The sequence below is a fragment of the Mustela erminea genome, chromosome 2 (assembly GCF_009829155.1).
Source record: "Mustela erminea isolate mMusErm1 chromosome 2, mMusErm1.Pri, whole genome shotgun sequence".
Classification (NCBI taxonomy): Eukaryota; Metazoa; Chordata; class Mammalia; order Carnivora; family Mustelidae; genus Mustela; species Mustela erminea.
Window position 1 is genome coordinate 152,572,220 of NC_045615.1, and position 25,244 is coordinate 152,597,463.

Here is a 25,244-nt window from a genome sequence, read left to right on the forward strand (position 1 = left end):
CTAATCCCCGTCCAAACGCTACTCCCTCTAGGCCTCCCCTTTCTAGGAGGGCATTTCTCACGGTTCCATGTAAAGACTGGGAGGAAGGGGAGCTACAGTGGAATGGATGGCGAGCTGCTTGCTGACTACTTCAAACTTCAGAATGCTTTTGAAATTTAAAAAAAAAAAATTAGATTCATTGCATTTTTTTTTTTTTTTTTTTAACCAGAGGAAGGAAGATGGATCTTATGGGCAGGGGAAATTCTTTCTGCTTTAGATATTATTGTAGCATAAGATATAATTGCTGCTAAGCCCCTTGGGGAAAAAACTCTCAAAGGCATGCCTTGGTTGTTGCCTAGGTTGTGTTGTGGTTTCTCAGCCTTACTTTTTGGAATCTCTTTGCCTTAGGCTGTGGCTGTTTTAAACCTATATACATTAATAGACAAGGAGAAAGTGATAAGAAACCCATGCAATGTGTTATAGGAGCCCAGAATGGGCAGATGTTAATTCAGAAGTTTGCAATTATGACGGGATATTTCATTATTTTTCTTGAAATTTCTTTTTCTTTGTGTTTGTATTTTTTATTTGCACTTGAGTTTCTAACAATGGGATTTTGACAAGAAGAAGGATGTTAATATAAACTTAAACTCTGCTTTGTTTGTATGTACATGTGCTGCCACCTTTGTGTTTATTATTCCCATTTGATGAAATTCACTACCTCGCTCTTCTTTATCTGATGTCCTACATAGTCTATCAATTACAGAGAGAAATATCCATATATGAGGGGATCAAAGCATGGATTTAAAAGAGCAAAGAGAAAGAAAAAGTGATTTACTGGATCTGACACCCTGTTTAACATTTCAGGATCAAACCAGTACCAAATTCCTAGGACATAGTAGGGAGTCCAGCAGACAGTAAATGAGGTCGCAAATGCAACCGTCATCTTTAGGGTCCTCAGCCGAGCTCTTGGTATATTATTCTTGGATTGATTCAGTTGTAGCTCTGTGAGATAGAGAAAAAAGTAGGTGTTTAAAGACCAGTTTTATTACAAAACCAAAAAGGACAAAAAGGAAGAGTCACTAATTCAAACTAATTAATGGAATAGGAATAAATTTCCAATATCCTTAATAATCGAAATAAAAAATTTTTTTTAAAAAAAGATTATTTATTTATTTATTTATTTGACAGACAGAGATCACAAGTAGACATAGAAGCAGGCAGAGAGAGAGGAAGGGGAGCAGGCTCCCAGCCAAGAGGAGAGCCCAATGTGGGGCTCGATCCCAGAACCCTGGGATCATGACCTGAGCTGAAGGCAGAGGCTTTAACCCACTGAGCCACCCAGGTGCCCCAATAATCGAAATTTGTTTGAAAAGGATATGAATGTTCCAAGTTTTCCACTATGTCATATAATGAATAGAGAAGATTAAAGAAGACAGTGCTCTTAAAAATAAGTTTCCACCAGACTAATCTGGATCTGAAATGTGTGTGTACTCAAACTCTTAAAACACAAATTTCAGAGAGTAGACTAACGTTCAGCTGAATTGAATTATGTGTTTACACAGAACTATACTTACTACCTGAGTACCTCTGACAGTGAGGATGATGAAAATCACATGGGGTTGAAAGGATGTTGCCCAAAGTGATCTTTCTCAACCATGTGCTTTTCTTTATGATATTCAAAACAGTTTCCCTTTTCATATCAATAAATCATTTAAAGTTCATGTGTATGTGTGTGCGTGGTGTGGTTATGGTGTATGTGTGGAGCTCCTGTGTGTGGCATCTGTGTTTACTGTGTTCACTGGAGTTTAATGGAATTGTTGACTCTGACAGGCTGCTTGCATGATGTTTAGCATGTAGTTCTTCACTGCAGGTTTTTTTTTTTTTTTAAGATTTTATTTATTTATTTGACAGAGATCACAAGCCGGCAAAGAGGCAGGCGGAGAGAGAGGAAGGGAAGCAGGCTCCCCGCTGAGCAGAGAGCCGGATGTGGGGCTCGATCCCAGGACCCTGAGATCATGACCTGAGCCGAAGGCAGAGGCTTCAACCCACTGAGCCACCCAGGCACCCCTTAACTGCAGTTTTAAAGTACCCAAAATCTATTCTTATGTTTCATAATACAGAACTGAGTTTATTTTAGTTTATTTTTTAAAAAGATTTTATTTATTTATTTGAGAGGGAATGAGAGAGAGAGAGAGCATGAGAAGGGGGATGTCAGAGGGAGAAGCAGACTCCCTGCCAAGCAGGGAGCCTGATGCGGGACTCGATCCCAGGACTCCAGGATCATGACCTAAGCTGAATGTAGTCGCTTAACCAACTGAGACACCCAGGCGCCCCCAGAACTGCTATTTTAAAATAAAAAAATACCCTTCACATGCTGTATTTTTTCCTGAGGGAAATAGATTATGCTTTTCAGAAGTAGCCGTTTTGCTACTCATTGATCACAAAAGAGTGGAAATATGGAGGAAAACATTTACATGTGTGATATTTTAATTATAAAATTAATTTTTGACTAGAAATGTTACCATCAGGAATTTATTGAGTACAGATTAGTTGTAGATTTCTGTCATACAAATCTAATTATCATTTCCTATGTACCTTGTTCTTTTCACACGTCATTTCATTTAATCCTCAATATCTGTAAGCTTTAGTGATGTAAGTAATAAAGCTATCAGTAGGAATGAACACATTTAAAAAAGTATCTTGGCTTAGCACAGGGGCTGAATCTGAAAAACTGTTGGATCTTCTGTAACATACGGTCCTTCTACCTCTTTTGAGATATCATCATATTTCCTTATTGATTTACTCTTTTACGGTCTGTCTTCTTCTAGACTGTAGGCTCCTTGAAAGTGGGAAAGTGACTGGGCTGTTTTATTCACCGTGGTATCCGTATCTATCACCATTTCCAGCAATACTGAGTAGTAATACATATTGGTTGAATAAGAAAAATATTAATTAACTAAATCTTAATAATATTTATTGGTCTATTGGTCCTTGCCTCTGCTCACTCGCTCTTTCTTTCTTTCTTTTTAAGATTTTGCTTATTTATTTGAGAGAGAGAGCATGAGAAGGGAGAAGGTCAAAGGGAGAAGCAGACTTCCCAAGGAGCAGGGAGCCTCATGTGGGACTTGATCCTAGGACTCCAAGATCTTGACTTGAGCTAAAGGCAGTCACTTAACCAACTGAGCCACCCAGGTATCCTGCCTCCACTGCTTTTTTTTTCTCTGCTTCTGCCTGGCTCACGTTTTTTCAGATTAACCCCTATTTGAGATCTATCTTCTTATTCTCTGTGTACTCTTCTTAGATACCTCTTATCGAACTGAATTTCTCTGGGATAAGATTTTGAGGGCAAATGTTTTTGCAATATATTTCTGAAGAAGTATCAAATATCATTTTGTGCCAGGAACTGCCCAAGTATCTGCTATAGAGCATTACCATAATTATTTCCTTGGGAAAATGTCTGCTGAGAGTAATCTCACTGCAATAATTAAGATGATTCTCTGTTGAGTTGTACCACGTCTAACTCAGGCGCCATGCCATTGGTAACATGTCTTCTGGATGTCATGCCAACATTGCCATGTTGACTTTGCAAAGTCCTCCATTTTAGTTTGGGAGACTGCACCGGAGTATGGAAGCAAAAAAAGGCACCACCACAGCTGTGAAGATTCAGGTGAAAGAGCCAGTTACGTATTCAACAGTATTTCACGTACCAACACAGGCACGCACACTGGTGCCCGGTTATGTTGTGTGGAAAGGGGATCTGAGTGGGGAGCGGAACAGCTTCACTTTAGGGAGTCTCTTGACTACCGTTTCAACGAGGAGTGCTTTGCAATATTCTAGAAATCCATTGTTTGCTCTAGTGTTGTGTGGGCCCAGTGGGATCAATTTGTTGATGCTTATGCTGGGTAAAATGAGGTAATGGTTCTTTCATTTTTACTTTCATGATACAAATTTGGAACACTGGGAGATATCAAATTACCTCATCTGAAAATTGGGGGTAATAAAAGTGTAATAAAAGTATCACCTTACGGAGTTACTGTGATTATTAAATACACAAACTGCTTAGAATAGTATCTGGCACCTAGTAGGTGCCACTCTGCGTTGAAAATTGCCATTTAAAACCTGTTCATGGCGGGGCCTGGGTGGCTCAGTGGGTTAAGGCCTCTGTCTTCGCCTCAGGTCATGATCCCAGGGTCCTGGGATCGAGCCCCGCATCAGAGCCTGCTTCCCTTCCTCTCTCTCTGCCTGTCTCTCTGCCTGCTTGTGATCGCTGTCTGTCAAATAAATAAATAAATAAATAAAAATCTTAAAAAAAACCCCAAAACCTGTTTACGCACAATTGGTGCCGAATCCAAGGAATACGTACTGTGGGGATCCTGATGAAGGACCCGCGTCAGGGTGAAGATGATTTTTGCGTTGCAGATTAACGTGATGAGAAGAGGGATGAGGAAGAGGCAGCTGAAGGTGAAGAAGTTATAAAAGGCTTGATGCCACCATTGCGGGAAACTGCAGTGTGTCACACACTGAGAGAAGCCTTCTGTCTGTCCAGAGCTATCGGCTAAGTGGATCATCCTGAAGATATATAACTGTGTGAGGAAAGAAAAAAAAAGTAGAAAATGGCGTTACTTTCTTTCAAACAGTATTTGCATGTTTTCTTGAAAGCTTTTTTCCTTCTGCATTCTGCGGGCCTTTGACTGTGTTGCCCAAAGCAACGGCTCAGCCCCTTGATGTTATCCTTTTGGTGCTTTGGTGAAGAGTTGTAAGTGGATCTTTACTTATATTTAGGTATATTTGGGTAATAAGGGATTTTGGATTTTTTGGAAATTATTTCAACCTAGCAGAACAATCATCAACCAAGGATTTAAGCACCGTTTGTATTTCAATCTCAGATGCAATTATGGTGAGTAAAGTTTTTGCAGGTGATTTTTGTCTGTCACTCTATCAGCAGCACCCAAACCTGTGTCTAACAGTTAGAATGTGCCCCCAAATTCATATTTAAATTTTATTTTTGAGATACTCAACTCCATTAAAGTGGTCAAAAGACATGAATTGACCGTTCATGAAAAAAGATATAGCAGTGTGCTTTGGCATGTGAAAAGATGTTCAACCTCGTTTGTGATAAAGAAAATGCCAATTAAGGCTACACTGAAATGGCATTTTTCACTCTCAAGACAGGCAAAAATGAAAAATAGCAACACACTGTGATGGCCACGCTGTGGGGAAATAGATACTCTCCCACGTTGCTAGTAGACATGGAAATTGGCACAACCCCTATGGAGAAGAATTTGGCAAGAAGTAGCATAACTATGTCTGCATTTACCTTTGACCCAGCCATCTGACATCCAGGAATTTACTCTGAAGATACTCTCCTACTTCCATTATATGAAAATACACAGGCACAGGTTATTCCTTGATTGAAATTGATTGAAATTGAAAAATATTGAAAAAAGCTTAAATACCAATTCATACAACAGTGGCTGAATACAATGTGGTGGCCCACACTATGGAGTTTGTACACCTGCAGAAAAAGAGTAAGATCTCCATGTAGATTTCTGTGCACGTGTGCGTGTGTGTCTCTCTGTGTGTGTATTTTCTAGCTCCGTCTGTCTGCTGGGAGCCTAGGAGCGATGACCTCCTAGTGGCAATAAGCACATTCAGCACTCTTGTACCCAGGTCTTGTTTACAAATACATTCTCTACCCAAAGGAACCAGAGCTCATTGGAGAAGTGGGTGATTCCCAAGGCGGGCACAGGCAAACTACAATATGTGCTTAGAACAGCTTGTGCTGAAAAGCCAGGAAGTACTAAAAGAATAGTGGAGCATGTCAGAAGAGCTCTAGAGCCAGCTTGAAAGAAAATCTGGGACAGTGTAAGCATTGAAAACCAAACCACAAAACCGAAAACAAAGCCCCGATAAAAAGGAATGATTAACTGTTGGATAAATTAAGGATCCACGAGTCCATGCTGATAATAGATTGCAAAACAGTAACAACAAAGAAATGTGGAGGGGGGAAAAACTCTTTATTATTGTAGAAAACCAACTAATAAATGTATAAGGAATAATGAAAGTAGTGATTACCAAATGGTAATGATAAATGATTTAGGCAAGAATCATCAATGGGTAGTAAAAACATGGGTGAAGTTTGAGGAAAGCAGTATTTACATAATTTCTAAGTATCTACCTGTAAGATACTTATTCATTATGAAGAGTAAAATTAATAACTTGACAGTAGAGAAAGAACAAAATAATTAAATTAGCATTGCCAATAATGGGACCAATGGACAGCAGCTGCTTCCTTATTAATGCTTTGAGAAGTACTCACCAGCACTTCTTTGGTATTTCTGTCTAAAGTGCATAACCTGCATCTAACCATGAGAAGACACTAAACAAAATCAAATAGAGGGCATTCTACAAAATAAGGGGCCTGAGCTCTTCAGAAATACCAATGTTATAAAACACAAAGAGAGACTGAGGAATGGTTCCAACTGAAAGGAAGTTCGTGAGATGTGGCAGCTGAATCCAATGTATAATCTTGGATTTTCTTTTGTTAAAATGTTAAAAGGGACGTCATTGGGACAGTTGGTGAGATATGAATAAATTATATGGATTAAATAACAGGTTTTTGTTTTGTTTTTTACCTTACTCAGTCTTTTTTATTGGAATTTTGCTAAGATTTTGGTTGGAAATTTTTTCCTATAGCTCACACAACCATAAATAACAGTATTTTTTCAGTGTTAATTTCCTGATTTTGATTTTTATACTGTATGTGCCAGAAAAAACACATTGAAGTATTAAAAGGGACATCATGTGTGAATTTACTTTTAAATAGTGCAGGAAAAAAATGCGTTTAGGAGACAAAACAAATAAACAGAGGCAGTAAAATGTTAATATTTGGGGAAGCTGAGGGAAGAGAATTCCAGAAATCTTTGTATGATTCTTGCAATCTTTCTTTAAATGTGAAATTATGGTTTTTTTAAAAGATTTTATTTATTTATTGGACAGACAGAAATCATAGGTAGGCAGAAAGGCAGACAGAGAGGGGAAGTGAAGCAGGCTCCCCGCCGAGCAGAGAGCCCGGATGCCGAAGACAGAGGCTTTAACCCACTGAGCCACCCAGGCACCCCGAAATTATGTTTTTTAAAAAATTACAAATTACCTAAACTATTAAAGAAATGTTGCAAGTAGTTTTCAAAAACAAGTTCTAGTAGACATTCACTCATTCTTTCCCCATTTATCAAAGCACACTTCTTGTCCAGTCATTTCTAAGCTTTTCTACTGAGAAACTTCATTTTACTATGATACATTATTAAAATGAAAAGAGTGCTGAAGCACTATAAAACTAATAGCAAGTAAATTCAAGCAAAAATGTTAAAGGTTTTTAAAATTTTAGGGAAATGAGAGATAGTATTTATTTTTTAATGTTTTTGATTGAATTAATAAATTTTAATTTAATTAATTCCACAGGTCTAGGATTTCTTTTTTTTTTTGAGGTATTGGAAGTGTGTTCCTTAAGAAAAAGAACTCTTTTATTTACTCTCTTTGCTTGTAGATAGAAAAATTTAATAAAATGTAAATATAATAGATAATAAATAAAATATAGTAAACATAATATAAAATATAATGCTGTATCTTTTATTTGTAATCAGAATGTTGATTTTCAGTTTCAGACCTCTTTTCAAGGACAAAATAGTATTTTTAAATTAATCCACTAGAGGGCGCCCAATGATCATATAATCAAATTTAAAAGTTCAGAAACCAAACACCCATTCAGCTAATTCTACTTTACAATCCAGACCAACTTTTCCACATCACAAAGTAACCATTTCAATTTTCCGTACTTCTTTGCAACCTGAACTTATTTCAAGTTTAGTTTCGAATTTGGCCTAACAAATGTAGTGAGTTGGAGGGCTTTGGAGGGCTTACTTCACATAGAACCTGAAAATCTAGTATTTCTTTAAAACCTTAGCTACTTCTCTCCGCATCTTCCCAGTCAGACTTGGACCCAGATGGCCCAAGTTTGACTTTCTGTTCTGCGCTGCTCTGCCAAAATTTCACTTTAATATTTCATATTTTTAAGTCATAATGAAACTTTCCAAAAAATTACTTTGAAATAAAGTATTATGATTTGAGCTAATGGTTATCTTTGTTTAATAAATGCTTATTTTTAATTAATTTTTTTTGGTTTTGAGAGAGAGAGAACGTGCATGGGGGGCAGGGGAAGGGCAGAGGGAGAGGAAGAGAGAATCTGAAGCAGACTCCCCATGCTCTGTGCAGAGCCCTTCATGAGGCTCGATCTCACGACCCTGAGATCATGACCTGAGCTGAAATCCAGCGTCCGACGCATAACCAACTGAGCCACCCAGGCACTTTAAGTGCTTATTGTTACAGTAGGTGGTCTCTGTCATGAAAGATGAACCAGATATATCCTGCTATCAGAGGATTTAAAATTAGGTAGGGGAGGTATAGCACGTATGTGACACCGGCCACACAAAGTAGACTGTTGTAAGTTCTCAAAGAGTGTTAGGGTAACTCAGGTTCTTACTTGCCCACGGATAAGCTGAGCCTAGCTTATTTGTGCTCCAAGGCCGTGTTCGTTGGAATGATTAATATAGGGGTCCACTTTACTTCCAGTGTTTTGTTTTTTTGTCCTTGGATTATAATTCTTTAATTTCTTAGTTTCTCCTTTCTCATCGTTGGCCCCAGTTCTCACCAATGTTTGCTTTATTTTGCCATAAACAAGAGCATCTATTTTCCTTCTTGAAAGCCGTGGGCAGATGCTTCTTGGAGTATTGTTTTTGACCCTCACTTTACCCCAGACTAATTGCATTATTACCTAATCCTTTCCAGCGGTGATTATCGTTAGGTGATGTGCTTCCTCATCTATAAAATGGAGACATTGATACTATTTACCGCTAGGAACTGTCAAGACAATTACTTGAGTTAATGCTTGCAAGGCACTTAGAATAATGCCTGGCACACAGCTTTGTGCAAGTTGAAACCATTACTATTGTAAAAATTGCAAGGCACACCACACAACTTGTGAATGTGTATTCAAAGATATTTATTTATATATTTATAAATATTTACCATATATCTTTACCTGCTCACTCTTAGCCATCTATTCTCAACTTAAGACTTTCCTGCCTTTTCTTTCTCTAGTCTCCTACAGGCAAAAAAATGAAATAGACGACATTGCATAGTGTGATATAGTGTAGTAGTTAAAAGCTCTGGGTATGGAGTTAACTGAATGGACTGACATCTGCACTTACTAGATGGTAATCTTGGGCTTTTTCTTTGTTGTTTTTTTTTTTTTTTTTTTTTTTTTTTTTAGATTTTATTTATTTGGCAGAGAGAGAGGGTGCACAAGCAGGGGGAGCAGCAGGCAGAGGGAGAAGCAGACAGAGGGAGACACAGGCAGAAGGAGAAGCAGGTTCCCTGCTGAGCAGAGAGCCCGATGCAGGACTTGATCCCAGGACCCTGGGATCATGACCTGAGCGGAAGGTAGATGCTTAATGGACTGAGCCATCCAGGAGCCCCAGTCTTGGGCATTTTATAGAACATTCTTAACCTTAGTTTCTGTATGAATGAAGATTATAACTGTATATAATATATAGGGTTTTGGGGAGCCTTACATGAGATAATGCATGCAAAAGGATTTAACATAATTATGTATTTTGTAAAAAATGTTTATCACGATCATCATCATTATTGTTGTTATTTATTTATGTATGTATGCTCTTTGTTGTTATTTATGTTATTAGTATGCTACTTCTATGTTCCAGTATAATTCGTGGCGTATTGTATACCTGTGATGAGTATTGATTGCATTTAAGCTGCTTGTCACGTTCAGAAGTACATTCTAGTCCGATCAAGTACATTCTGTGTGTCAAGGCAAGCCTCTGTGCATCTTCAGATCACATATATATACACCAAAAACTAAAGGGTGTCTCATCTATCTTGCCTTCTAACCTAGGTTAGTGATAGAAGTTAAATGCTGTCAGCTCCGAATGAAATGCTCCATATTAACACAGATGAACTAGGGGTATGAACTTCTGCAAGGGATTCTTGTGGCGAGAGATGACTGCCATTGGAAACCATGTGATTTTTGATTAGATATGAACACACCTACTTCAAGAAATGTTTTCTCCTCAACGTGTAACTTACCAGCGCAATCACAGAGTCTGAGGCAGATTTTCTTTCAGGACATGTTGTTTCCTTCCCTTCCTTTCTTTTTTCTTTTCTCCCTCTTTCTTTCCCTTATTCTCTCTCCCGCTTCCTTCTTTCCTTCCTTCCGACCTTATTTTACTGTTACAAATAATACCTGCAAAACTTGAACAGTCGTGCTTTGACATATATAGCCTTCAGAATGAGTAGGGCAGCTTGGTAACTAGAGGTAGTTTGGCAAACCTGACTTATCAGTCAGGATGAATGCTATAATTTTGAGAAAGTGGAAATAAATCAATCTTCAGGTAAGCAATTCTCTTTGCTGTCTCTTGAAGAATCGTTTAATAGTCATGCTGTATTTCCCTATTATTTTTCCTCCTGACTTCAAAAACTCTATTGTGAACAAAGGAATGAAAACAGGAGAAGAGGAAGGAATGAACATTAGTGGAGTGTCTAAGCGTCAAGTCTTGTACTAGGTGACTTCATGTATCTTATTCTTTACCACTATTCTTTTAAATTTAGTTAAATAACTTACTCAGAGCCACAGAGATGGTAAGGGAGAGAGAGCATTAGGGTTTAAAACTAACTTTGTTTAAATCCAATACTCATGCCATTTCTATTATTTGCCTCCCAAGCTTTGCTGTGGGGAGATCTAAGGTCTTCAGAGACCGTGGGCAGGGCTAGTGAATGCCGCCTTATCCCTCTTCAGCAAGAACAGCTCCACTTATATGTTTCAGGTATTTGTTGGGGCTCCAGATAGAATTTGGGTTTTTGAAAAATTCCATTACTAGGAAAGTTCAGCTATGCAATGCTGAAACTTCTGAAAATATATCCTCAAACGCTCATAGAACTACTCAGTAACAGATGATCAATCTGTGCACCGGAGGATGATGATTAAAGTCATCCTTTCAATGTGAATTAGCCGCTAAGGATGCACCTTTGTCCGTGGGCTTATCTGGAGAGCCTAGCGAAGCACGAGGTTGACTTGGGATGTGTCAGAGTCTAGAAATAAAAAGCCCTTTCAATCTCTCATCTTTCCCATTAAATATGTGTAACATTAGTCATGGGGTTAAAACCTCTTTATTCAGAGAGATAGCAGAGGGCTCTAATAAAAAAAAAAACTGGACTTAATAAAAAGACATGAGTCCAACAGCCCAAGTGACATTGGGAAAGTCAATGAACCCCTTCAGACCAGTCATTTTTGAGCTGAAGATTTTTTTTTTTTTTTAAAGATTTTATTTATTTGTCAGAGAGAGGGAGAGCGAGCACAAGCAGGAGGAGTGGCAGGCAGAGGGGGAAGCAGGCTCCCCATGAGCAAGGAGGCTGATGTGGGGCTGGATCTCAGGACCCTGGGATCATGACCAGAGCTGAAGGCAGAAGCTTAACTGCCTGAGCCACCCAGGAGCCCCTGACTGCAGACTGTACCCATCAGTTAGTTGTAATCAACATTAGAAAATGAAATGGGGGTGCCTGGGTGGCTCAGTGGGTTAAGCCTCTGCCTTCGGCTCAGGTCATGATCTCAGGGTCCTGGGATCGAGCCCCGCATCGGGCTCTCTGCTCGGCAGGGAGCCTGCTTCCTCCTCTCTCTGCCTGCCTCTCTGCCTACTTGTGATCTGTCTCTGCCAAAGAAATAAATAAAATCTTAAAAAGAAAGAAAGAAAGAAAATGAAATGAAACAGAGTTGAATTTTCATGAAAATTCTTCTTGGCTATAGGTGTGTGGGAGACAGACAGACAAAATCTCTGTGTGGTATGCACTTCTTCCTTTGGGTGACTGCCAGAAAGATTTGCACACTATTGCTCTCAAAGGTACTCTTTGTGCTTTCTCTGATATGCTGGATGGGGATAATAACATGGCTGTTACATACTGCATAGAATGAGGAAACTTCTCAGGAAACTTCAGTAAAGTGCTTTATAAATATAATCTGCTGCTGAAAATAAGGATGAGTCATGGGTTTCACCATGAAATAGTACCATCATTTTCTGTGGCCCAGATGCACATAAATCTCTCAGGAAGAGTAATGTGTTTGAGGTCAGGCTATTAGATGAACATCCTAAACAATTCAAAATAATTTCATATTTTTTCTTATTACATCAAGATAGATAAGTATTTGACATTATCTTTCTATGATTGCTTTGATATACTTAGATGAAAATAACAATTAATACAGCAATTTATTTTTTATGGCCTCTGGGACAGTCCTTTAAAGGAGACTGACATTATTAGTTTGCATTTCAGATAGTATCACAAATTGACCTATTTCTTTTCTTTTCTTAAAAACGATATTTACTTATTTTAGGGAGAGAGAGAGCGCACGAGACAGTGTGCACTGTCACAGGAGGGCGGGGGCAGGGGCTGGGAGCAGAGGGAAAGGGAGAGGTTCTTCAAGCAGACTCCCTGTAGAGCACAGAATGACGAAGCGGGGCTTGATCCCATGACCCTGAGATCTCCACCAGCGCTGAAATGAAGAGTTGAACATTCAACCAGTTCAGCCCGTCAGACTGACCAATTTCTACTTCTGGTTCGACTTTCCTCAGTACCCAACTTACCAACTAACTACTTTCCAAACACCTGTACTTACACAATGACCTTATATTGGTAACACTATGTCCCAGAGCAAATGTTTTTGGCTCTTTCAGAGCCTGCCTTCTCTCCCCCTTCAAACAAACAAAGAAATGAACAGGCTGGCAAACCCCATTTCTCAACCCACCTGCCCATTTCAATGGTTTTACTGTTAAAACTCCTTGTCTAAAAATATTGGAGCTGTAGTTTACACCCTCTGGCTATTAACTCCCTAAATCCAACTTGTTTCCAAGCTTTGTTTTTTGTTTGAAATGTCCCTCTTACAATCAGTTCTCTCTGAGACTACCCCAGCCACCAACCTAATCACCTCATGGCCAGAAAAGCTGGAAAAGGTTTCTCTGTCTCTTGCATCTGTTTGGGTCTATGTGAATTTTCTTCAAGTATTTTTCTTAAAAAAATCACTTTATTTCTTGCCCAGGACTCACGAAGGATTAATGGTTCCCACATTTATTTCAGAATTTCCCCAGGGATCACTTTCTTCCTTAACACGGGTCCATCGTACTCATTCACTGACTCCCTCATCCAAGCTTTTTGTTTAAGGAGAAGGTGAAGGATTTATTTGATCGGAAGAGAAATCACATTATCCAAACATTTTAAATTTCTATTTTTGCTAGTAATCTTATTAGGTACCGTGAATATTAATTAAGTTGGACATAACAGAGTCTCGATCACTTAAGAGTGTATGCCTTAATGGCAGTGACCAGGAAATACAGAATCATGATGTTTTATGACAGATCGTTCACTACGAGGTAGAAGAAAAGGGAGCAACCACCAAATCTGATTTCCTGCTAGTCCTACCTCTCAATCTGTTGTTTCAGCCAGACAAGGCTCCTGTGAAAATTAATCACACTTTTCAACCCTTCCTGAAAATATATGTGATCTTTGATTTTTTTTTCATCCAAATATGATCCATTTTAAAATTTTCAACTTATCCTATCTTTAGCCTTAAAACATTCCTTTCCCATTTCAACTCTTATTCATCTCTCCTCCTTCTTACACTTGTAATAGATTTTTTAAAAAAAGACTTTATTTATTATTAATTTGACAGAGACATAGCAAGAGAAGGAACACAAGTGGGGAGACTGGGAGAGGGAGATGCAGGCTTCCCACAGAGCCAGGAGCCCAGTGTGGGGCTGGATGCAGGGCTGGGTGTGAGCCTGCATGGGGGACTGGATGTGGGGCTTGATTCCAGGACTCTGAGATCATGACCTGAGCCAAAGGCAGCTGCTTAACCGACTGAGCCACCCAGGCACCTTGTACTTGTAATAGGTTTTAAAAGTGTTTCATATAGGGGCGCCTGGGTGGCTCAGTTGTTGAGCAGCTGCCTTCGGCCCAGGTCATGATCCCAGGGATCCTGGGATCAAGTCCTGAATCAGGCTCCCTGCTCAGCAGGGAGTCTGCTTCTCCTTCTCCCTCTGTCTGTGGCTCCCCCTGTTTGTGCTCTCAATCTCTCTCCATCAAATAAATAAGTAAAATCTTTTTTAAAAAAGCGTTTAGTATATAGTTGTATTAGTTTTATATAAGTTTTGTCTCCATAATTGAATTACACTTTCTTTGAGGGCTATTTCTTTGTTTCATCAGCATCAGACTCAGTGTGAAGAGCCTAACTTACTTATCTTCCCTAAGAAAATCGATAAATAAGTAGTACTTCTACTTTAAAGAAACAAAATGGAAAACTTCAGGCATAACATCATTTGGAGAGAAACATTTACTAAGCCTATTATTAGATATTTAGTCACTGTGAGAATCATTGTAATATGCTTTTCTCCAGGCAGATCAAAACATTTTAGCTTTTCCCATTTTTCCTGCCATAAAATACATCCTAATTTAATTGATCTAGTATCCAGAAATGATGAGTTAAGTGAGGAATTGGTAGGAAAATGTGGTTATCCAACTTTCTAGTGTTTTGCTGCGTTTACTGAGTTCTGCAGGGCAGGATTTTTTGTTTGTTTGTTGTCTTTTTTTTTTTTTTTTTTTTTTAAACCACCTGGCTCGTAGTAGAATGTCTAGATAACTTGCATTTGTAGAGGCTGGTTTTTGGAATTTCTGGGTTAACTTGGACGTCCCCTCTTGACATATCCTTGTACCCTAGGTTCATCATCACACAGCACCTTTACAACATACAGATGACGTCTTTATCTGTTATTAAAGGATCTTTGCCGGGGGTACCTGGGTGGCTCAGTGGGTTAAAGCCTCTGCCTTCGGCTCAGATCATGATCCCAGAGTCCTGGGATCGAGCCCCACATCGGGCTCTCTGCTCGGCAGGAAGCCTGCTTCCTCCTTTCTCTCTCTCTCTCTCTCTCTGTCTGCCTCTCTGCCTGCTTGTGATCTCTGTCTGTCAAATAAATAATAAATAAATCTTAAAAAAAATAAAGGATCTTTGCTCTCTGCAAGAATGTGTCCTTTTCTTCAGAGATATGGCTGCTGAGAAAGGCTGATTCTACAGATCAGTTCATCAGGTTGCCTCTGATGAGGACAATCTGGAGCAGTATCTGGTGCCTACACCAACAATCCTGATGTTGCTGTCAGCCTGTCGCAGTGTAGCCTACCTCCAGATAAGCTCAAATAAATCTCAGAGAAATATTCAGATTTCAAAAGTCGACGATTTCCCACTATTCCGCCCAGCTGCAAACTGAGGAGTGACATGCTAGTTAAAGCATAATTCTAAGTTGCAACAGTAACAGAGTCATTTCCACTTAAGAAGTCCCAATGAGACAAGTTATGAACACATTATACCTATGCAGATTTCACAGTTCCTCAAGATTCTCTCCATTTACCATATCAAACAGAGTGAATGGAAAACTAGATGGAAGAATAAGATGGGGGTGAGGCCAAATTTGACAATAGCTACATTTTTTGAGGAGCATTTACTACGTACCAGAGCTCATGCTAGACACTTTAATGCATTGTTTATTTAATCTTCATGAAAGCTGCATAAAGTAGGCGTTACCTCCATTTTATAAGTGAAGGAACTGAAACTCCAAGAAATTAAAAGATGTGCCCAAGGTAACAGAGCCAGGATTAAACCCCACTCTCTAATTCCCCGAGTCAAAGCTTTCAAAGATAATACAATGCTGCTTTTGACTTGCCATCATAAAATGCAGCACTCGAGTTTAGATAGGGAATCTGTGATTGCCAGATCCTAAGAAGTTCACATTAGTGGGTTACCTGTGGTCCAGCAAAGATACCACTGAGGAGCCAGGCCAAGCCAATCATGGACTGTCCAACGCCATTGCTCTTCATAGCTAGAGGCCTCGTGATGGCTAGGGAGCGGTCCAGGCTGATCACTACCATCATGAAGGCTGGGGCATACATGGAGAAAAGCTTCAGGTAGCTGAGGACTTTGCAGAGGAACTCTCCAGCATACCATTGGACCGTAATGTTCCACATTCCATCCAGCGGCATGACAATCAGGGTCTCCAACAGGTTGGCTAAGGTCAGATGTTTTAAAAGCACCTTCATTCTCGAGAGCTTTCTCCCTTTCTCTTTCTTTTGAGTCCACTTCTGAAGTTTCAACAAGAAAGAAGCATTAAAACTTGTAGAGAGTAGAAAAAGGAAGAAAGTAACTGTCACTCGGATCTTTCCAGATAAGGTCAGGGTGGGGAGGTTGCCCTGCACCAGCGGGTTGCTGCTGTTCACCACTGAGCAGTGATTTTGATTCTGTTCAGGAGAGGCGCTTGCCATGTTTCCTGCCTGACCGAGAGCTTCAAGACTTGGGTTTCTGGCCCTTGTGATGTTTTGTCATAATCTAGCCCAAAGCTCCGTTTTATTTCTGCCTTCTTTGGAAACGTCACAGGTTTAGATTTATGTCAAATTTTGTCCCTGAGCTACTTTATGTTTAATGTAAAAGATCAAGGTGAACTTGTTTTGTGGGCTAATAATCCAACAGAGTGCTAAAACAGAGCATGTGGGACACATTCTGAGGGCCAAATGTAACTGTAGTACCGCAGCAGATGGCCTGGTTTTCACAACAATTTTCCCAAGTACAGAAGGACATTTGAGGCTTAATTCTGAATTTAAAATTCACTCATGCTACTATTTATGTAACTTAAAGAGATTTTCTAAAAACAATGAAGTGTTACTATTCTGTCCAACAGTTACAAAATGAAGATGAAGAAAAATACTAAAAAAGAACTTTATCCAGTTAAAATCTGTTGTTTTAAAAAGTTAATTCACTTCTCAAAACATTTGTTTTTCTTTTTCAATCACACACTGCTGTACCTTCACACACTAGACAAATACATTCATTTAAAATCATCCTCCACAAAACATCAAATTAATACCTTTACAGAATTAATTTGATTGAATACAAATTGATGTGCATTCAAATTTATCTATTCATCTATATGGACCCACTCCCCATGCTTAGGCTGAAGTAAAAACGATTAATTAACTCTTTATTATTGCCTTGCTTTTATAATTGCTTAAACATTATACTTGACATTTTTGCACATTATTGCATACGGTAGCTAGATATTGGAGAGAATGCTGTATAAATGCTGTACCCACATTTATATATGTTTATATATAATATGAATATTTGCTTAAATTCCTTTGCATGTTATCTGATCATTTCAAATTGGGGCCAGTTAGAAACTCTGTGTTACTGCTTTAGCTTTCACGGTGAGTGTTTGATGATATTATTTACTAACACTGAGATGACCTACACTGGAATTTATTAAATCACTAGCTTGATTTGTCTTTTGTCAGCTAGTTTGCTTTTGTGGTAGCTAAAGCAGGAATAAGAGCACACTCAGCAAGGAGTCAGCCTCTCTCTCTCCCTCTGCCCCTTCCCCTGCTCATGCTCTTTCTCTTTTTTTTCCTCTCTCTCTCCTGAATAAATAAATAAAATCTTTTTTAAAAAATAAAATATTTTTAAAAAAGAGTATAGGTGACTTTTTTGACTCCGATGGTCCATTCTTATTGGTTCATTTGTTTTTTTTCTCCATCCCATATTCATCAATTTAATAAATAGTTACTAGATACCTGCTACACATACTCTTAGCCTTTGCAGGTGATAAATTGTGCACCTGACATCATCCGGGCCCTGAAGAAGCTTATCTGGTACCCCAGAAGATTAGATAAGAGTATTGGATATGTCTGTGTGCCTCTCAGACTCCCTCTGCTCTGGCCGCCTCCTGCATCTGGAGGAATGAAGGGCACGTGCTTACGTGGGCGCCCTCTTGGCTATCACCTCACAACCAGAATTCCTGGCTTTCTCCCACCACTTCTAGACTTGAAGGAAATTACACTGCAGGACGTGGACTCTGGGTTCCTAAGTGGCTTACTGAAGGGTCTGGAAATATTTTCATTTAATTGGTGAATACAATTTCTGCATATCAGAAGTCTTGGGAACAATGTTTTAAATATCTGCTAAGTGTTATACAGGAAAAGGGTTATGTGAAAAAGCAGGTTTTCAATAATGAGACTTCTTATTTTATGAGTATGTTGGCAAATGAACCTATGCTGGCAAATCGTTGTGGCTCACAGGAACCTAACCCCATATTTTTGTTAGGAACAAGTGTTCAGTATTCACCAATCAAGTGTTCACAGAAACCTACAAGTTGAACATTTTTCATACCATGTGGCCTTTTGAATTGTGTAGGTCAGTTACCATAATTTTTTTTTGGCTTTCACTGTCACAACAATGCTGTCCACTATATTTTTTAAAAAATTAATCCTCATCTCATGAATCCACAAATTTTCCCACTTTTCCACTTTTTCCATGGCTTCATCACACACTGATTATGTTTTAGAACTCTCTAGAGCAGCCACATGTTCAGATCAGCAAATGTTCTCTTCCTTTTTCTGGATGTACCATATTGTTGATTCATTAACAATGAACTCACAGCCACCAGCACTCTTACTCTTGCCTGAAGAAAGCTTATTCAATACATGTATTTTTGGGGCAGCTGGGTGGCTCACTTGGTTAAGCATCTGCCTTTGGCTCAGGTCATGATCCCAGGGTCCTGGGCTCAAGCTCTGCATCGGGCCCCCTGCTCAGTGGGGAGCCTGCATCTCCTCCCTCTACCTGCTGCTCCCTCCTGCTTGTGCTCTGTCTCTCAAATCAATCAGTCAATCAACAATCTTAAAAAAAAAAAATACCTGTATTTTCTCTGTAAGGTATATTACGGCCTTCTTGTGCTAAGGAACATTGGACAGCACTTCAGCACTATGTGGCCATTTTAAGCACTGGAATCACTAACAGAAAGCACAAAATATGAAGAACATGAAGAAATATACTATGGAAAGGAAGCTTGCTTCTAGTATGAGAGCTGTGATGAGATTTGCACATCAGGTCATTCACATTTCTCCCCACTCTGTGCATGCACCTGTCTGAGAATAATCATAAAAGCACTGTGGATGTTGATTTGGGGTTCACAAATGAATTTTAGCGAATAGGTGACTTTGCAAGTAGTAGGATTACCTGTACATAAAATCAGTAAGTAAAACCAGGAAACAAATTCCCACTAGAACTCCCAAGTAAGTTCAACTCTATTACAAACATAAAATGTTTATAGCATTAAAAAACATAGTGTTTTCACCCAGAACTTCACAATAGATTGAAAGAAATACTATTTGTTGTGTCCTCAGCTCTTGAGAGTTTAGAAGAGGTAGTGGAATTATGTCTATATAGAATAATTAAAAAGGCATTTTTTTACATCTGAGATATGTGACCATAAAATTCGTACCTACTATATTAGCTATATGAGGTTCCTTACAATAGTTTGTTATTCTGAAGAACTCAAAGGCTTTGCATATACCTAATGTCGGTTAATCTGAGCAGGGCCATATGCCTGAAACCATATAAAACAACCCTTGGATAGATTTTACATATTGGGAAAGGTGTTATATGTGGGCCCAGAAACCAAAAGAAGAAAGGAAAAATGTTCATAGTAAAATCTGATTATATTGAAATACATCTTGCCTTTTGCCTCTCATTTAGGGAAAGAACTGGAGCATGACTATTTTATTATTAATTTCTACCTTTCCTTTCCTGCCTCTTTCCCTTTCTCACATTCATTTCCCACACTGGAAAGTAATGAAGGAACCAGAAGACAGTGTCAGAGAAGTAATGGGAAGAAAGAATTTCAGGACAGAGGGAGCGATTCATGCATCAAATATCTCAGGGACAGGATAAGGCCCAAAGAGAATTAGGACGATGTGAGAATTGGGAGGTCATCAATGACCTGCCTTGAATAGCTTTGGTGCTTTTGCTGAGAATGGCCATTAAAGAACATATGAAATCTGAGAAAGTAGATATAAAGAAAAGAGGATTTTAGAAACAGATATGTAAGTCTTGGGGATGTTTAGAGATTTAGAGATGGAATCAGTAGAGAGAGAACAAGTCAAGAGACCAGGCCAAATAATAGCAGGAAGACAAGGGAACAGATCCCTTAGCGGAGCTGATCATGCAGGAAGGCAGTAAGGGTTTAGGGTTGAAGGAAGTTAGGGAAGTTGAGAATCAGGGAAGGAAGTGGATCTATGGAAGGGTGGAGGTAGGGTAGACTGAGCTAACAGGAAGGGTCAAGAAAAGAGGATCCTGTGGGAATGAAGACAAATGATAATGGAGGAAGGGAGTCTTAAACCAGGAGGATGTAGATAGATATTTGAATTCAAGATTCCAGATGCAAAGTTGTTCTGATGAACAAGAAAGTACAGGATGTGGCCGTGAAAGTGGATAGATGAAGAAGAGGGGGAATGAAGTTTGATGCCGTGTTAATTATGTCCTTTTTGTTGCAAGAAAAATGAATTCTCTTAAATAATAGAGGCTTCTTTCCTAATATACAATGCCTAGAAAGCCAGTAGGAACCCAGGCAGCTCCAGGGAGGAGCAAATTCTGTTTCATGATCTGAGTCGGTCCTCCAGCGGGATATCTTTGCTTTTCTTTATATTATCTTCTCTGTCCTCTTCTTGTGCCTAATTGCTCAGTTCTTTCCAGATTGCAAGAATAAATTCCGAGTTGAGAAATAGAGATGGTGGTTTAGAAGTGACCCAGAGGAGCCAGAAATGGATTTTTAACACCTCTTTCCCAATAAGACTAAAAGAATAGAAGAAGACAGGTCAGTTACTATTTATTTATTTATTGGCTTATTTTATTTAGACTCAATTTGTTAACCTATAGTGTGTCATTAGTTTCAGATGTAGAGTTCAGTTATTCATCTGTTGCTTATAATACTCAGGGCGCATCAAATCACGTGCCTTCCTAACACCCATCACCCCATCCACCCTCTTGTTTCCTGTAGTTAATAGTCTCTTATGGTTTGTCTCCTTCTCAGATTTCATCTTATTTCTCCCACTCTTCCCCTTCGATCCTTTGTTTGGTTTCTTAAATTCCACATATGAGTGAAACCATATGAGAGTTGTCTTTCTCTGATAGACTTATTTCACTTACCATAATACCCTCTAGTTCCATCCATTTGTTGCAAATGGCAAGATTTCATTTTTTGATGACTGAGTAATATTCCATTGTGGAGATCTACATGTATGCCACATCCTCTTTATCTGTTCATCTGTTGAATAGATAATAGATCTGTTCATCTGTTGATGGACATCTGGGTTCTTTCCATAGTTTGGCTATTGTGGACATTGCTGCTATAAACATTGGGGTGCAGGTGACCCTTCAGATCACAACATTTGTATCCTTTGGGCATCTTTTAAAGGAGAAGTATGCAAATGAAGAGTATTTGGAAGAACGTTTTGCTTCTAATAGGAAGAAAAGATAGAGGCAGCAAATTATCAGAGAAAAGGAATATATATGTTTTCCCCTGTTTTTCAAAACATGAATTAACTTCATTTAACCAAGAATGATAGTGTCTGTGACACTGAGTCACAGACTTAGTGAGTAAAAGGGGGAGAATTTCATTTCAGTTTAATTGGAAGGATTTGAGGAAGGAATGTGGGCTATTAAATATATATATATATATATATATATATATATATATAATTATAAAGAAGTAGTTCCATGAAATTGCTATGGAAATGAGGAACAAATTCTAAAAGCTATACAATTTTTTCTAAGCCATGTTAAATTATGCATAGCATTTAAAATGGAAGATTCGCTTTCATTTTCTGAGAGTATACCTTATTTGGAGAATCACACCATGAGACATTATTATAGTTCTTATTCCAGTATAGTGGTGTCAGATGTAAAGGATAGGAAATTATGGTTGATAATTTAAACATAATATGAGAGATCAGATTAGCAAAAGACATAGAACAAAAATCATTAATATTATGAAGTGAATGAAAAAACAGGAGTATAATGATCACATTTATTTGTCAAAATTGATACAGTCACTAAATACTGAAAGTAGTAATCTTTTTTGTTTTAATTATAATTAATGATATGTAATAAATATGAGGTAATGAAGCAAGAGTGATCATTTTTACTTCAAGAATTCAGTTAATTGAACATTTATTGAACATTATGTCTTAGGCACTGTAGTTACCGAAGAAAGGCCAGCCAAAGCTTATTATATTTGATATTTCCAGACATTTAATAATTACATTATGTTGAGATTTTTTATGCATTTAAACTTCATGTGGGCTGCTGGATATTGAAAGTAGTATAGTTTTAATTTTATTCTTTGCTGATAATTTTCTGTTGACACATTTAGCATTTCCATTTTATAAAGTAACTCAATCCTAAAATATGACACATCTTAATCTCATCTTTTTCAGCTTAGGACATTTGAAAGCTACATGTCTAATAATTATTTTAGGAATTTATGATTCTGTCTACGGCCATACTGCCCTGAACATGCCCTATCTCGTCTGATCTTGGAAGCTAAGCAGGGTCGGGCCTGGTTAGTACTTAGATGGGAGAATTTATGATGCAAATGTGTAATTACATAAATTAAATTAAAATACAGTTTAGAAAGTATCTGTGGTTATTGGTATTATCCATTTCTTTTTTTTTTTTTAAGATTTTATTTATTTATTTGACAGAGAGAGAGAGATCACAAGTAGGCAGAGACACAGCGGCGGGTGGAGGTGGGGGAAGCAGGCTCCCCGCTGAGCAGAGAGCCTGATGTGGGGCTCAATCCCAGGACCCTGAGACTATGACCTGAGCTGAAGGCAGAGGCTTAACCCACTGAGCCAGGCACGCTCCCCTCCCCCACTTTTTTTTTTAGATTTTATTTATTTATTTGACAGAGAGAGACAGAGAGGTATTATCCATTTCTATTCAAATTAAGTTTCAGTAATTTATGGGTTCCCATAAGATTAATTGACAACCTATTAATTCCTGTATAACATACTCACTATTATTTCATTCAGATTCCTTCTTTTAAAAGTGTTTCCATAAAGGCTCTGATGTTTCTAAGAGTGGTTTATTGACCTTTATATTCCTTCATGCTCCTTTCAGCGGGCATTTATAAAAAATCACAACTATTACTTGCTTTAAATTGTGTTATGTGCCCCATACAGTCTAGTATGCAAAGGTCTAATATTTTTTGTGACAGAATTAAATAGGTTTCCAACATTTAATTCCATTCTATATCAGAGTGAGGTATAAGAATATGGCAGAAGTACTTTTGAGTGCCACTGAAGTTAGCTTAGAAATAATTAGTATAATGTTACAAATACTTAATATGTAGTATTTTTTTTCTGGGAAAATACTAAAGAAATCCTTTTAAAGTTTATTTTACCACTTATGCTACTTCCAGAGAAAGCATAGGAAATTTCTCTGTATTTGTAAAATTGAATAATTTCCTAATTTCTACTTAATAAAATAATGAGAATAATGTATCACAAATTTACACAGAATATTCCACCAGAATATGAATATACTGACTTAAACAATTCTCAATTTAGTATTTTTCCCTGTTTTTTTCTAACATTTTTTTAACAGGGGAAGTAACATCAAATAAATGGTTATGCCAATTCTTCAAGTATGTTGATCTCTTGTCAATAAAGATTTTACTTAACAAATACCAATATAGAAATTATAATGTACCAGGAGCTATTCTAAGTGCTTTGTAGCTAGTCATTTAATCTTTGTAACTACGTTTTGAGGTAAATACTATGACCTTTCTGAATCTAAAAGTGGGGACACTGAGGTATAGAAACGTCAGGGAAACTGCCTTCACACAGCAAATTGTGTGGCAGAACCGGGGTTGGAATCCAGGTGGGCTGGCTCTTAACTCTATGCTTTGCTGTTTCACAAAACCCACTCAGCAACCTTTCCTTCTCCATGAGACATAACTATTCCTTTTGGAGTTATTGACAGTGACATCAATTCTTTTAGGATAATTTTTAATAAAACAGTTTTTAAAAATTTATTTTTATAAAAATCAATATGATGTTTTTAAATCATTAAGACTTAAGGTTGAGAGAGAATGAATACCCAGAGATGCTGTAGTTATTGAATAAGGTCTACAAAAAAGGTTTGTACACAAATAGATGATTTTACTGTCCTTTATCTAGAATGTTTTTTGTGATTGTTTTGCTAGAATGTGTATTTTGAAACTAATTAGTATTATTTTTTGAAGGTAGGCGTAATAATGGGAAGCTTATAAGTAACCCTTCCTTAATTTATTTTCCCCAGTCTATAATGCAGATATCATATATTCAAGGCTTTTGTTATAAAGAGTAATTTCATTGATAGGGGTCTATAACTGTGATATAGTATTATTTGTTATATAGAATTTTTCCTTGACTAGATCATCAAAGCACCCATGGGGGGGAAAATCTCTTAAAGCAAAAGTCTTTGAATAACAAAACTTGATTAGCTGGAATTTTACAGACCAGGACATGGCTAGTTACTTGGAAGTGTTTTTGCATGATACTTCCATGAAAAGATGAATTAAAAACAAAGTGAAGTGATAACTTTGGGGGTTCAGTTAAAATAAACACAGACCATGTCCGAAAATCAGTACCATTAACATTCAGATGCTTAAACCACCCGCATCTGACCTTATAGCACAATACAAGGAAACATCATCCTTGTAATAATGAATATGAGGAAAGATATTCTGGAACAGTAAAGATGCATTTGGGTCTATTATAGTGGGTTTATTGAATTAGAAAAACACGTTCATGTATTTTAGGAAAAATATGGCATCCCCTAACTAATTAATCTGAAAATGAAATCAACCAATGTATTAGGCTGAGTTCCCTAAAATCAGAGCTGGAGATGGTGATTTTTGTGCAGGTGATTTGAGGAAGTCCTCCAAGGGCAAGCCTACTGTAAGGGAGTGAGGAAAGCAAGATAGGGCAGAGGAAGGAGCCCGGCAAATGGGGCTTCAGCCGGACTCCAGCCTTAGCCAGATCCCACGTGGAATCCTGCCGTGTAAATGGGAACCACGGTTTGCCCACCATGTGGACAGGGGCTGAGCTTCTGTTCTCCTGCATCAGTTACTCACTGGCTAAGGCCCACCTGGTAGGTGGGGAGAGGTATCGCTTCTCAGGCCCATTTGGGTGGTGGCTCCCATAAACCCAGGGCATTTCTCAGATGAGAGTAGCTCAACAGCAGGTGGAGGCGTGTCCGCGTCTGTTAGAGGCATCTGCGTGGAGCA

General features: G+C 38.3%; 1 protein-coding gene across 2 annotated transcripts; it reads right to left on the reverse strand.

The window, feature by feature from the left end:
- Window positions 1-709: 709 nt before the first annotated feature.
- Window positions 710-16,407, reverse strand: GNRHR (gonadotropin releasing hormone receptor). Of its 2 annotated transcripts, none has more exons than XM_032334463.1 (3): window positions 15,892-16,407; window positions 4,343-4,562; window positions 710-981 (listed from the first exon to the last, which is right to left on the reverse strand). In XM_032334463.1, exons 1-3 carry the CDS (start codon window positions 16,405-16,407, stop codon window positions 737-739), a joined length of 981 nt encoding a protein of 326 aa, XP_032190354.1. In that variant the 3' UTR covers window positions 710-736. The 2 variants fall into 2 exon arrangements, with proteins under 2 accessions (XP_032190354.1, XP_032190355.1); XM_032334464.1 differs by having other exon boundaries at window positions 882-981; window positions 4,343-4,434.
- Window positions 16,408-25,244: the final 8,837 nt, after the last annotated feature.

Excerpts from the sequence above, each read along its gene's own strand:
- GNRHR (XM_032334463.1), bottom strand. The coding sequence starts at position 16,407 with ATGGCAAGCGCCTCTCCTGAACAGAATCAAAATCACTGCTCAGTGGTG. Across the intron at positions 4,563-15,891 it reads GTATCTTTGCTGGACCACAG|TTATATATCTTCAGGATGAT; the intron begins GTAACCCACTAA and ends TTCCTCACACAG. Across the intron at positions 982-4,342 it reads CCTTCATCAGGATCCCCACA|AGCTACAACTGAATCAATCC; the intron begins GTACGTATTCCT and ends TCTATCTCACAG.